This window comes from Vitis riparia, chromosome 18 (assembly GCF_004353265.1).
Source record: "Vitis riparia cultivar Riparia Gloire de Montpellier isolate 1030 chromosome 18, EGFV_Vit.rip_1.0, whole genome shotgun sequence".
Classification (NCBI taxonomy): domain Eukaryota; kingdom Viridiplantae; phylum Streptophyta; class Magnoliopsida; order Vitales; family Vitaceae; genus Vitis; species Vitis riparia.
Window position 1 is genome coordinate 25,147,062 of NC_048448.1, and position 14,955 is coordinate 25,162,016.

At 32.2% G+C, this 14,955-nt stretch overlaps 1 protein-coding gene across 1 annotated transcript; it reads right to left on the bottom strand.

The window, feature by feature from the left end:
* Positions 1–636: 636 nt before the first annotated feature.
* Positions 637–12,381, bottom strand: LOC117906703 (probable alkaline/neutral invertase D). The gene is made up of 5 exons (XM_034819849.1): positions 12,268–12,381; positions 11,198–11,628; positions 10,544–10,975; positions 2,695–3,253; positions 637–1,247 (listed from the first exon to the last, which is right to left on the bottom strand). The coding sequence occupies exons 2-5, from the start codon at positions 11,579–11,581 to the stop codon at positions 952–954; spliced, it is 1,671 nt and encodes a 556-aa protein (XP_034675740.1). The 5' UTR covers positions 11,582–11,628; positions 12,268–12,381; the 3' UTR covers positions 637–951.
* Between the last annotated feature and the right edge of the window lie 2,574 nt (positions 12,382–14,955).

The window sequence follows — 14,955 nt, forward strand, 5'->3', positions numbered from 1 at the left end:
TCATCTACAAACTTCGAAACTTTAATATATTATATTAAAATATAATGTTGGTGTCATAATACTTATAGTATTTATTTGTATTAATATTGATTGTTTAGTATATATATATAATTTACATTTTTTTTTTTATGAAACATGTATTAGTACAATGAATTTATGATTAAAAAAAGAGTTACCATATGAACTAATAGAAACATTATTGAAATCAAATATAATTAGACATATTTCCTTTGTTTAAAAAATTAAAATTGATGCAAATATTTTCAAAATGGAATAATTTTTTAATTTTAATAAAATATGAATCTAAAAATTATTTATATACTTATAATATCAAGTTAATTGAAAAAAAACACTCAATTAAAAAACATAGCTTCGAAACAAGTTTTTGTTTTACTTGTTTTAAAAAACCATTTTTATTAATTCAACTAAACATGCTCTTTTGTTTTTGAGAATAAAAACTTATTTTTATAATTCAATTCTCAAACGGTTTTGTTTTTTAAAACATCAAAAACTATTCTTAAAAACTATTTTTCAAAATTGTTTTCAAAAACACTTTCCAAACTGACCGTATCTCACTCTAAAACATGAGAGGAAAGGAGATGGAAAGAGGATGGATGCTGCAAACAAGGCATTACGTGAAGAGGGTGAATCCGAAAAGTTTGTAGTATTATTTTTCATCATTATCCAGGGTGCCTCTTCCCAAAATATTCATGGCATTTGCGGAATGCCATCCAAAATGTCGGAAACAAAATATCAAAATGTATATTTTATATGAGAAGCAAAACACCAGTCTCAGCAGAGCCTATTGTACACGAAACCAAACTTTCAATAAACCTACAGCCACAGAAACCCCAAAAGAATCGTGCTGACCTTATGAAATTGCGAGGCCTCTCTCGCCTTGGGTGCTCTTCTTTTCCGTTGGCTCAATCAGTAGCTTCTTGCTTGGGCTCTTCAACAGGTCCAAGATGAGGATCGTTTGATCAGAGGTTTCATCTGCCTGTCCTCTTCAAGAGAAATCATACCCAAGTGTGAGGGATCCTCCAGCAACATCTTGGCCACAAGATAACCTGCAATGGACCACGTCTGATATTTCCTTGCTTGCTTACCAACGTATCTCCCAAGTTTCCCATCATAATACTCTGGCCAGCTGTCTTTTAGTAGCCGGCTTTCAGCAAGATCAATGGCTCGTCTTGCAATTTGAGGCCGCCCCGTCTTGATGCAAGCAGCCGTCAACAACCATAATAGCACTGCATTCAAGATAAAGGGAAAAACATATATTCCAAGTAAAAAGAAAGAGGTGCGATTAAGAAGATTAGACACAAATTCTAAAGACATTAGCATATAGCTCTAAATTTTAGATTAGGATGAACAATAAAAACTTGCTATCATATACATCAAACCTTGATGTTGAACATAAAATAAGACAGGCTCTAAGTGGTAGGAAATAAAGACAATGTGAATGATTCCATCTTTAGATATAGAATAATCTTGAGTTTGGTGTACAATTAGCTATGATGACTGACTGGTCGAAGAAAGATGAGCAACTACTTCCTTTCCATAAGACTTTATCTGAACCATGATTCAGATTCAAATGGCTAATCAGTTTGGAAAACTGAATATTGTAGCTTGAAAAAGTTTATAATACTGAATTTTCAAATCAAATTCTTGTATAAATTTCCTTGGTCAAACCAGCCAAAAAAACCATTTGCCATAAGAAAATCTTGGTTGGTGTGACATGATTTTCCCACATTGTCGAAAACACAATCTTACTTACATGCCATGAGATTGGATTACAGGTAAAATATTCTAAATAAAAACCTGATTTATTGGTTTTGAGACTTATGCTAAAACCACTAATGCAGTTATAATCGTGGCCAGGCTGATGCATAATTCCATATTACCCTCAGCCTCAAGTGAGGAATAACACGTTGATATCAATCACTAAACTGAGGATCCAAGTTTACAGAACATCAGAAAATATCACAGAAAACAGTAGAACGGAGATTGAAATCTATGTGAAACTTTAAGACATGTTAACAAAGAGATTTGTGCATGATTTAAGGACGAAATATTTAAACACGGATATATATATATATATATATATATATAGGGAGGGAGAGAGAGAGAAAGAGAGAGAGAGAAAGAAGTGTGTGGTGTAGGATGTATAAAGTAGCCCTTGAGCATATAAAAAGCATTACTTAATCTAGTGCCACATAATTTAACTATTTAAGTATCATGAGTGGTTAAACACAGTACATGCATTTTAAATAATGGAAAAGCCATACAATCAACGCGAACCAAGTATACAGCCAACAATTCTTGGATTAAAAAATAAGCATAAGATATTTTATATGACACTTTATGCATAGAAATTTATGAAGATACCAATCTACCAAAAAAAGTGTAAATATTCATTTTACTTATAATTGATAGTTTGAAAATATGGTAAAATTAAGAAGTTTGAAAATTTGGTAAAATTAAGATGTTTGAAATGGAAATTTTGGTGTGGAATAAACAAAAGCTCAGCCTTTCCCTAATAGGAAGTTTTTAAATCCATCTTGAAAAGCAAATTGTAATCTGTATATAATCCCTACCACAACACAATAGCCAACTGTCTCCATTAAATCAACATTGTGTTAAATATGATTTGGGCGAAAATAGGAGCACTAGAAACGGTAAGCAAGAAGGACAAACCTGGCCAAGATCCTCCATTATGGTAACTCCATCTGGTATTTTTAGGATCACAACCAGTTATGATTCGCCATTCATGGTTTTCGAATGCAGGATAACTTATTTTTAAGGGCATTTCTCCAACCAACTCCTCCCAACGTGATTCAATAAGATCCATAATAGCCATAGATTGCTCAGGAGTTGCAAGAGAAGAAAGAATAGCAACACAGTTACCTAACGCAAACCAGCGAAAATCCATCCTTGCAGGACTGACGTTGCCAATAAAGTAGCCACCACGGGTTGGCATAAAATCAAAAACCCATTCTGGAATTGAATCAGGAATAACATTAAATTTGTTTACTGCAGTGTGGGAGTACTCCTCAGTTTTATAACGATATATGTCATTTAGCTGTTGAAAGTCAAGCCAAAAATAACTTCGCATGTGATAACTCAGGGCATGCAGACGCTTCACTATTCTCTCGATACATTCTTTACCTTCAGAATCTTGTTTTAGCATTGCCAAAGCACATCTCAGTGCCATGAAGAAAAGTGCTTGAATTTCAATTGGATAACCATAAATACCCTGTCAAAATAAAATCCATGTGATCAAACGTGTTAACATGTGATTCATACATGTTAATATGTACTTTCTGACAACCACAAAGCTCTTGAAAATAATGAACAAATGCTTTAAATGAAGAATTAATAGTAAACGCTACACAAAAATGGAAGTAAAATCCGGCTAAAACTCATATTATAAGTCAATAATTGGTTTGGGAACCTTTTCTCTTTTTCAGAACTCCTGGATTAATTGACCTTTATTTTATCCATTTTTAAAAACTTGAATGTCATGCTTCATTTTGAATCTCATCCCAAGACATTGAACCATATGCCCTCCCAGAAATGACTTTAGGTTTATCTATTTGTTCAATCTCAGAACTTACTATTGAGTCTGCTTCCATTTTTGACAAGTAACAGTAAATTTCATTATATATACATATAAGCTGCACATATGAACTACTAAAAGAGAAGAAAGAGAAAAGTTCCATGGTACAGGTAGAACACAAGCTTAATTGCTTCAAAAGAGAACTAAATCCTAATTTTGCACATCCATGTAGTTTTCTGCCTCAACAATGTTGTTACAACTGCAGAGATAAAAATGATAAGCAAATCTATTCACATTTCATAGCTTAAAAGGCCTAGCTAACCGACAGTGGTTTCTAAAGCCCATTACAAATTAAGGAGTCGAAGAGCTATCCTGCCTATTTGTCAAAAAACACAAGATATAACAGTTATGCAGAATAGGAAATATGACATGCTAAAACTGAAAATGAGAAGGAATTTAATGATATGACAAATATGGTTCTAGTCATAGATCTCTGATGCATCCCCAGAAAAGCTTTCTGGATTCAGGTTCTGCTGTATTCTTAGGGTTAGAGCTGACATTGACAAGGAGAGGATAATGTTTGTATAAAAGTTTTACAATCAATTTGAAATAATTGAGGTTGATGTCATTAACAAGTCAAAGGGAAGGCTAGTGCAAGTGGTCAACCAGGAGATGTAGAACAATGCTAGCCAAAAGGAGTGTAGGAGAAGAAGACATTTGGGCAACATATGCAACACTACTCCACATGTGGTAGGGGCTTTGAGTAAGCTAGAGCCTAAAGCCATAAAGAAAAGGTGCTGCAAAGAGTTGGATCAGTAACCATTGCACCAGCATGAGATTTTGAAAAAGGATGTCTCGTTATGGTGGAAAGATTCAGGACTGAACCTGAGGGCAAAAAGAAGTAAGCTCAAATCCCAGTAGAAACAAAAAAGTGTTGGCTTTGCACACATTAAACCGTTGGCAAACAGAGGCTATCCCTAGGAAAAAGGGAGAAGTGGAAGTAGCCCCGGTACCCCCAACTGACAAATCAACTAGCAGACTCTCTTGCACAGGAATGGGAGGTCTAAGGTTCTAGATGTCGATTTATCCAATGTCTGATTTTTATGGGAGGGTTTATACCCATACATGGTAACCCAAGCATCACCAGAAGAGATTGGATATGTTGGAGCTAATGGCAGTGTGCATAAGGCTGGGTTTGAGCTAGATTGCAGATGGATGAGGGCCCATGTCTAGAGGAAAGCAATGAGTTAACTTCAATGGAGTACAACCAGACCTGGGTTTGAGTTAAAAGTCAGAGGGTCCCATTCCCAATTTGTGCAGCAATACCAGGAGCTAAACTGGAGCTAACTACAATGGGATGTAACCAGAATGGAGCGCTGAAAGAAAACGAGGGATTGAAGACCCATTGCTGAAGTTGTTTGAGACTAAAGGGGTTGAAGAGGAAGGGACCAAGAGAGAAGATAGTTGAGGCAGTTGACAAGGGGATGCAGGGAGTTCATTAGGTGAACCATGGCATCAAAAAAATAGTTGACCAAGATGGAGATTCAGGAAGCTGTGAAGGGGGCACAGAGCAACACATTCAATGAAGTGGGAATGGGAGCACAGAGCAGACCTGTTCAATGAAATGGGTACGGTGGTCTTATAAAAGGTCAGAGCAAGCCATAAATGCTACCATGTGCCAAAAATTTCTACAGAGTATCATCACTTTGCATATGGGATCCACAGAAAAAGGTAAGACGATTGCTCCAATAAAGGGTTATTTGATAAGTTACTTAAATTGATATTTATCCCTACAAAAATTTTCAAATTAAAGAATAAGTATTAAGGATCCTAGATGCTTATTCTATAAAGGACAAATTTGGAGATGACTAATCAAACTTGATAATTAGGAGAAGCTCTAAACTGATGCTAAAACAACTTGAAAAAGACAGAATGCTATGTCAAACTAAAGTTTCAAAACCATAGTAAAGCTCTATTGAATTATAGCTCTAAAGCCCACATAGTTGTCTATCAAGCTCTGGATTACAATGCTAAAGTTCCATTGACTTTATAACTTCAAATTCACGCTCAAACTTATGTTCATGGTGAAAATTAATTGACCTCTTCTAAGCTCTAAGACATCATATATATGAAGGTCAACAAGGTGTGTATTTCACTTTTACCAATTTTAATGAATATAATTTTTTTTTTTTTTTGTCTTTTGGTCTTTAAGTTCAACAACTGAAAATAAAATAGTTATTATCAATCCTAACAAATTAGTTGTTCCTCCGGTTCAACCCATAAATACATCTATCAATTTGGAGTTGTAGTAAAGGAGACCCTCAAAAGGAGGGTGCTCCTCAAGTGAATAATACCACAAGTCTCATGCTATGTGAAAGAAGAAATGAGCGATGAATCAAATGTTGCCACATGTCATACGTTTTTTTAACTAAAAGAAAATTGCTACTTGGGATATGAAACCCAAAGAAGAGGAAGACATTTCCAGCAATCAATTTTTTCCATTAAGAGTAACAAGGTTTTAAATAGTTCATATTTAACATTAACTCAAAGACAAATAACGAAATTAACATAACTTGAATGAAGATATAAATTTTTTCCAGATTAATATTCAAAACCTCGAAGAACTCTCTCATTCAAGCGAGCAAAGTTCAAGCAAACAATGTTAATAAAGCTGTATAATCTGACTCTATTGGAGTACACATTCAAAGCTCTTAGGCTTTCGCCAGCCAAGCCTAGGATGGTTATTCAAGTCTGCAAACTCTAAATGGCTGATCAAGGACCGGAAAACCAAAAGCATGACTAAACATCAACAGTATTTCAATATTTTGGTGGATACAATGTGAATGCCAACTGAAATTTCTTTATGTTAGTTTATCAGGGGAATGTCACAACTATCTCAGCAATATCTCAATCTACAAAAGCATCCACAATATATATGAGATTCATTGTAGGATGATATTTTAAGAATTTTTTTTACAGGCAAATGAGCATTTCTTTAATTGAAAAATGCCAATCAAAGGGGGGGCAAACCCGAAGTATGTTGGACATATACAAAGAGAGCAAAGGGAAATATAAAATAGGAAAATAAATCACACTAGTCAGACCCCAAAAAATAAAAAATAAAAAAGTAGCACAGATGAGCAGCCCACTCCCAAACAAAATCTATACCAAAGAAAGAGTGTCTAAATAAATAAATAAATAAAAACCCTTTAGCAACAGAAGCTACGAGAGCAAGAGATCCAGCAAACAGAATTGCAGCTAAATGGCGACCAAGAAAGCATTCAAGCTTTGCACTATGGCTTATACCACCACATTTTTAGAGATTAAGGGAAAATGTTGAGTAAATCACTGCCATGGTTGCAGCCATAGTAGGAGAGATGGAGGTGAGAACTTTCTGCAACCATGTGCTCCACTGTTGCTGCCATCAATGGAGACCAAGGGAAAACTAAGAGTAGAGCTGGAGTTCTTACAATAAGAGATAAGAGTGCATAGACTATGAAGATAAGAGGGGTGAAAGAGAGACAAGAAGCTACTGGTGCTATTTGACATAGAGATGAACATGAGGCTAATGTTTTGTGTAAGTCATTCAATAAAATAAAGAATAATAATAATAATAATAATAATAATAAATAATTAAAAAAAAAAAAAAAAAGATGAAAAAGGAATTACAAACACCAATTTGATCCTACCACCAAATGGTGCTCTTTTTTAAGCTTCTTATTATGAGTGTTTTGATCCTCAAAAAGAATGGTTTATTCACTATTTGATAATAATTTAATTAGTTTTCAATTGCTTATTTATACTCGTAAATATGCACCATTTTCATTCTAAATATCACACACCTGACATGTATAATGTTTTGACTTCAAATAATGCATTATTGCTAGCATTAACTATTTTTGTCATGTTTATGTATAAGTCCATCATCCATAGAGATTGAGAAGTCAGATGATTCATGCTATTTGCTCACGGCAAAATTTTGAATGATTTGATCAGAGTAGAACTAAAAAGGGAAACAAATAACCAAAGAGAACTAAGATAGAATCAAAATCCTAATTAAGTAGGCCCAACATAGAAATTGTCTAGGGTAGTTTCAAAAGGACTTGAAGTGGGGCCTATAAATAGCCAAGATTTTGGGTGAACAAGCATATATTGCAACCATTTTCATGATCTCAATCAACTTGTCAGAAAAAGACAGAGATTAAATGATGCCATTGTTCATAGAATAGAATCAAAGTATGTTGGATTAAGTGGTGCTTATAGTATACTTTCTGATCAATGTATAATTATCAAGTTGAAGGTAAAATTCAACAACAGGCTAAGCAATCAACTCATTTTATCGTACAAAATGATACCTATTTAGAAACCCATGTACATGAGAAAAGAGGGGAAAAAGAAAGAATGAAACAAACAAACAAAACAAAACAAAGAAAGAAAAGGAGAGTGGTTGAAGTGAGTATGTTGGGATCAAAGATGAAAATATCGGTGATCACGCATATATCCATACTTCAATTTTATGGATATATTGAATATATCGGAGATATATCGACGGATATTTTGATACAAATTATCACTAACGTAAAAATTAATAAAAATTCTGAAAATATTAAAAAAAATTCTAAAAAATTATATAAGAAGTAAATATAGATATTTTAAAGTTATATATATATATATATATATATATATATATATATATATAATTTGTCATATTTGATAATAATATCCTTTACATCGATAAAAAATATAAATTTTTATAAATGTAAATTTATTATTAAGTTGCATTATAGATTATTTTACAATATTATTATGATAATAAGTCTAATTTTAAAATATATTTAATATTAAAATTATGATCCATTTTAATTTAAATCTATTCAATGATATCAAATAAATAATAATGTATGTATAATTTTTTTTAGTATTTATATTTATTATATTTAATAAATATATAGATTATATAAAAAAGACCTATTAAGAAAATTATGTTTTTATATTTTTGGTAATAAATTAAGTCAAATATAAAAATAAAATAATTATAATTTATTTATTTAATAATAAAAAAAATCAAAAAATCAATGAAATATCGGTAAAATATCCGAAAATATTGGTGAAATATTGGTTGAAACACGAAAAAATAAAAAATAAAAAATAAAAAATCGGTAAAATATCCGGAAATATCGGTTGATGGATATATCTTCCCGAATTTTGTATTGGTATTCACGGATATTGGATATATCGCAGATATATCGGCGATATATCCGGATATTTTAATCCTTGGTTGGGATGACTAAGAGGAATGACAATAAACTCCTGGGTAGCTTCAGTTGGTGAAGCCTCTAGAAGGATGAGAATAAGGCTACAGAGAAGTAAGAACTCAAGTGAAATATTGTAAACATTGTTTGAGTTTTATTGATTAGGAAATCCAAAATTAAGACCAGCTGAGAGAATCACATGAAGGCGTACAAAAGCTCTAGCATCAAATATGGGGTGGTACAAAAATGCCAGCGCAAGGAGAATGAATACAGAGCAAAATAAAATTCTATAAATTACTTAAAATGAATTTCCTTCCCAAGCTATTTCAACCATTCATTTCCGTTACCTCATTCTTTGCATGATCCAAATGGAGCCTTAAAATTGGAGAGGTGCAAGGATGTCAAGAGATTGGTCCTTTAAACATCATATAAAGCAGCAAAAATTCTTGGATTGAACTATAGGAAACTAGAAACAAATACTACAAATGTTCCAAATTACCTACCAAAGAAAGAGAAATCATTCCAACTCGATGTAATTGCCCACTTGATCGTTACCAAAGAAACAGGGATTTCCACGACCATAGCAACTTTGAGCAAGAAAGATGGATGGTCAACTAAGCCAAATCTAGCTCCTATGGATTATCATATGAGCTGTCTGATAATTGAAATGTAAAGAAAGTACACAACTATTTTCAATATTATTAAAATAAAATATTTTAAAATTTTAAAAAGAAAAAAAAAAAACTATAAAGAAGAAGGGGGGAGAGCAATGAAATCAATGTCTTTTAAGTTGATTCAACCACCTTAAGGCACTTTCTCATTACAATACTTAAAACAACATCCATGGTCCTAAATTCAGCAAAAAAAAATTACAGGACAGAATGAACATATAACAAAGTACACAAAAGAAAAACCTGATATTTGCAAAACCCATCACCCTTTCCTTCCCCTTTTCTTCTTTCTCTCAAATTTTTTTGCAAGCCAAACCATTAAAAAGACTTGGAACCTGACAAATAGAAATACTTTAGAAGAATGCAGAAGCAAAGGATAAATGAAGAGCTCGAAAAGTCGGACCCAGAATACAAATGGTGCAAGCATCCAAAGCATTTTTAACCTCTTATTCTTCATTCTTCATTTTCTTTACAATCTTTTTCTCTAACCAGAGATCTACTCAATATTCAATTGATTCCAAGATCAAAGGATTTTTGGCAATCAATACAACATAACTGAAAATTCAGACCCACTACCAATATACGGTTTTAAGCTTGCTAGATCAGTATCCTAAACAGACTTATACTTCCAAGTTTCTTTCCTTCCATATATAAATTTGGGGATGCTTTCCAAGGATAGAATCTATAGACACAAACTGTAAACCTTATATATGAACCATGTATGATCAGTTATGGAAATCCTGGTTTTGATTTTCTTATCATTTATCTCTATCTAGAACAAGACCTACAAAATCATAGCAACTAAGGCGTTTCATCTCAGTTTGCACTTAGCTTTCAATAAATTTGTCAACCAAATTAGAACCCACATAATCTAATTCATGGCAGCCAACCACAACACACCCGGTAACAGTTTTGAGTTGAATGTCAAAAACCACAAGAAAGTCTCTTATACAAATCAAAAGCCCATATGAAAGCAACTGCATGCACTCATATCCTACACAGGCTTGCAACTGAACTGTAACTTGCAGTAGCATGGTAAAATTAAATTTGCAAGGAAATCTTACCATTCTTCGGTCAACCATAGAGCATCCGTCAGCACAAAGCAGAGTTGGAAATGTATCAAACCCCTCTGAGAGGCATAAAGTCAATATAAGCCTCATCCCCTTTTGACACTCTGGTCTTTCAGCTAAAGATAAATCCCCAGTGGACTTTGTATAGGCACGGAGAAGAATAATCCACCAGAATCCAGAGTCAACTGGAGCCACTCGTCCAATTGCACTCTCACCGAAATCTGCAATTAGAGTATCCGTTTTCCGAATAGGATCATGAAGAACTTTGAAGCTAGCTGGCATTGCACCTTCTCCAAGCTTGAATCTATCTATTCTTTTTTCCCACCCTTGAAGATGCAGAGTCTTCAAAAGGAAATTTTTAACTATCTCAGGCTCACCATTCATTAGAAAAGCCAGAGCACTAGGTACAAAATCTCGCACAAAAACCTGCACCAAATTAAAAACCAGATCAAAGATTGAAATTTATTTTATTCCCACGTTACTATCTCCCTGATTATAGTTTTTACCTAGTTATGGTCTACTTCCCAACTCTGTGCTAACTTCGATGCCATTATCCCCCAGATCTTAATGGTTTTTTGGCATTTATTTTAAACTTTTTACTTAATCATAACCCAGAACACCCTCCAACTTGAAGGCTTAGACTTTTACCTGATCATAATTTAGAACTTCCTCCGAAGCATGATCATAGGCAGCAATGGTGCCAACAGGTTGCCCCCGGAAGAAGACCAAGGAGCGCCGCAGAGCTTCCCAGGCTTCATTAACCATTGGATGGGGCTCGAATGAGTTCCTGGCCGATGAGGCAGGGGTGTCAAAGCCTGACCTTCCACCTGGCGAATACATGCTGTCCAAGTGTTCTAAGTGTCTTGCAAGACCAATGGACAGCTCACTCATTGATCTCTCGTCAAATGACCTCTGCCTCTCGATATTCAACCGTGGCTTATCAAGCAGCCGGGAGAGGTCATAGTCGGCCATTTCCGAAATGGAGCAATGGGAGCCCACATTCTTAAGCCCAAACTCTTTACTTCCGTCCATGTCTTGAATCACTTCAATGAAGAAATGTTCTTATCACAATGGGAGACCTGTAAACATATAAACATTTTATATTTACTCAGCAAAGTCAAACAAGTGCACCCCACGAACAAATCATTCAACAAATAAACCCAATTATGTAAACATGCCAAATTTACAACACCAACTGCAATCTTTGTAGCACATTAATCAAAGAAATATACATGTTCTCACGAATTCAAACAAAAATACCAATTAATAACTTCAGAAAAATTCAAAATAGTTAAAAACAAAAGCCAAATTTGAGCCTGTAACATATGAACTCTACTCCAAAATTATGATTCCATACAAGTTCCAAAAATCAACTTTTTATTTTCCACATTTTTTTAATTAAAAAATCCAAACTCAAAAAAGATACAACTTTTGTGCCATTTCACAATACAAACCACATTGCCATCCCATCAGACTCAGAACCAGCACCAAAAGCCAAAAAAGCAAAGAAAATCCAAAAATTTACAGCGGCAGATCAAGATCCACCAAAAGAACTCCAGAAATCTTGCTAAATCATAAAACACCAGCACAAATTCTCAGAGAACGAGCTCAACTCTGCGAGCTACAGGGAAGACAGCAAGCAAACTGCGGAGGGAACCAGATCTGAAGCATGTGGAAGAATCGAGAAAAACAAAAGAAAGGAGAGGAAAGGAGGCGACCTTGAAGGACTAAGAAGAAGAGTCTCCGGCGGGATCAGCGGGAGAGAAGTCGCCGGAGAACCGTCGGCGACGAGACGACCGAGGAAGGAAGAGGAGGAAGGAGGAAGAAGAGAAAAAGAGAGCATATCTACCACAGCTGATATTTATAGCGCCTGAATATCGATTTTTTCTAATGTAATATGATGCATTGTTTGTAAGAAGTCACCGGCGGTAGCCGGTCAGTGAAAACAAATGGAAAGTTGATGGACTGGTTTTTTTTTTTTGTTTTTTTTTTTTTAATTGTTGTCTCTGTAGGAAACAAAATTATATACTAAAAAGTAAAAAGTAAAATCCCAGAAGATTCTTTAATTTAGTTTTCAGAGATATTATTTTCTAATTTATGTAAAACTTAAAAAAAAAAAAAAAGAGTTAGCTGGCAATTATCATATCTCAATGGATTCGTGATTTATTTTTTGGTTACGGTATGTTTGGTTAAAAAATAATAATAATAAAAGAAAATAGAGGCATCAAAGTGGAAGAAAAATAAAAATAAATTAAAAAGTAATAAATTATTTTCAGATTAAATTATTTTAAAATATATAAATTTTTAATTAATTTTAATTATATTTTATTTTTATATATTTTTTAATATTAAATTAAATATAAAAATTTATTTTTTTAATATTTTCTATTTTTTTAATAATTTTCTGGAAAATCAATAATAGGAAAAATATAAAAAAACTCGTTTAACAAAAAAACAAATATTTTTAGATAACATATTTTGGTTGTTTTATATTATTTTTACTCATTTTTTTTAAATTATTTTAAAAAATTATTACACAAATACATAGAATAATTAAAAATAAAATATTAAATATAAAAATTATTTTCAAAAATATTAAAATTAAAATTTTATTTCATAAAGAATAATTTTTAACACTATTTCTCATCATTGTTTTCTTAAACGCAACCAAACCCGTCTTAAATTTTGTTTTGTGTAATATTTAAAAATAAATAAAAATTATTTGTTATTTCTTGAAACGCACAACACTTTTTAAAAAAAAATACTAATTTCTTTATTATGAAGATTTAAGACAACTGTAGGAGAGTTGACGGGAATAACAGGTGAGAGCACGAGGAAATTGTGAGGATGCCACGTGGACAAAACGACACAGTTTTGGCGGACCATCCCTGATCCCCTTCTGAGTTGACAGAATTGCTATTGGACGCTTCACTGCCAACTTGTTTTCTTGGGCCCTGTTTTTTTTTATTTTTTTTTATTTTTAGCTTCTTGTTTACACTAATTCATTAATTAGAAAGTTAGGTGGGAGTTTGATAATCCATTCAAAGGCCACCCCACCCTCCCCCTCTTTAAGCCTTTTGTTTTTTTTTCAGTGCATTTATTGTTCCCTCTCCATGTGGATGGAAATATAATAAAAGATAAAGATATTAATAAACATTCACCTCTCCTCGGGTTTTAGTTAAAACCCGACCACACGATAAAAATAAGATGATAAAAAAAGTATTTGATGAAATTTCAAATCAATCTAAATTAAATATATTTAATTAAAACTTTTGGGAGGTGAATGAAATTAACCTTAAAACAAAGTTAATAAATTTTTTTAAAACTCAATACAATTATAAAAATAAGATTAGAAATGCAAATTTGACAAAATTATTTGTCTATGTCACAATTAAAAATAATATTGGAAATTAAAAAAATAAATCAATTTTGAATATTATTTGTGCCTCATCAGCAATTTGATTTAAATAATAGCACTTGATCTATTTTAATACCATGTATTGTCCATTTTAATTTTGTTTTTATTATTTTATGCATTAATTATTAAAAAAATGGACACTTGTTTATTAAATAAGATTTGAGTTTGTGTCATCAATAACATTTATTGTCCACTTCACGTGGCATATATGTGAGATTTTTCTATGCTTTACAAATATCAAATTTTCTAATGTAATCAATTTTAAATTCTATAATTACTAATATTTAGCTTTGACCAAATTTCCTACATGTAACATAATCCAAAACCATTTCAAACTATCCTCCTGTCCAAAAGTATATTCAGTGGTGATTCTATAAAATACTTTTAGAGTTCAAGTAATTTTAGAAAATACTTCCAATATTTTTAACACACTATAAGAGTGTGACTTATAATACTATAGAAAGTGTTTTTAACTTTTCTAATACTTTAAAAAAAAATTATTTTTCAAGCATTAAAAAAATTTAAAACGTTTTCTAAAATCATTATTAAACACACTCTTAGTTTAAAAAAAGTTTTTTTTATATAAAAAAAATAGGTGTTTCGTAAAATTTAGAAACACTTTTTTAAATAAGAAAAATAACTTATAGTGTTAAAAAAAATATTTGTAATGTTTTATAGAAAAACACTTTAGGTAATTCTCCTAAACATGCTTTTATAGAAAACACTTTCATTAAAAACATTTTGAGTAAAAAAATTATTAAACACACTCTTAAATTGTGTTCTTTAGTATTTTTATTAATGTGAAAATGTTTTTTTCTCAAAATGTTTTTAGGAGAATTATCTGTTAAGTGTTTCTCCAAAAAAATATTATAAGTGATTTTTCAACACAATAAATTCCTAAATTTTATCAAATACCTAATTTTTATTTTTAAAAACACTTTCTAAAAACATTTATTATTATTTAGATTTTTTTTTAATTTATCAATAA

Bases quoted from the DNA above. Each gene is read 5' to 3' on its own strand.
- LOC117906703 (XM_034819849.1), bottom strand. From the start codon at position 11,581: ATGGACGGAAGTAAAGAGTTTGGGCTTAAGAATGTGGGCTCCCATTGC. The intron at 10,976-11,197 runs GTAAAAGTCTAA...AATTTGGTGCAG, and splicing joins AAGTTCTAAATTATGATCAG to GTTTTTGTGCGAGATTTTGT. The intron at 3,254-10,543 runs GTAAGATTTCCT...TTATTTTGACAG, and splicing joins CTATGGTTGACCGAAGAATG to GGTATTTATGGTTATCCAAT.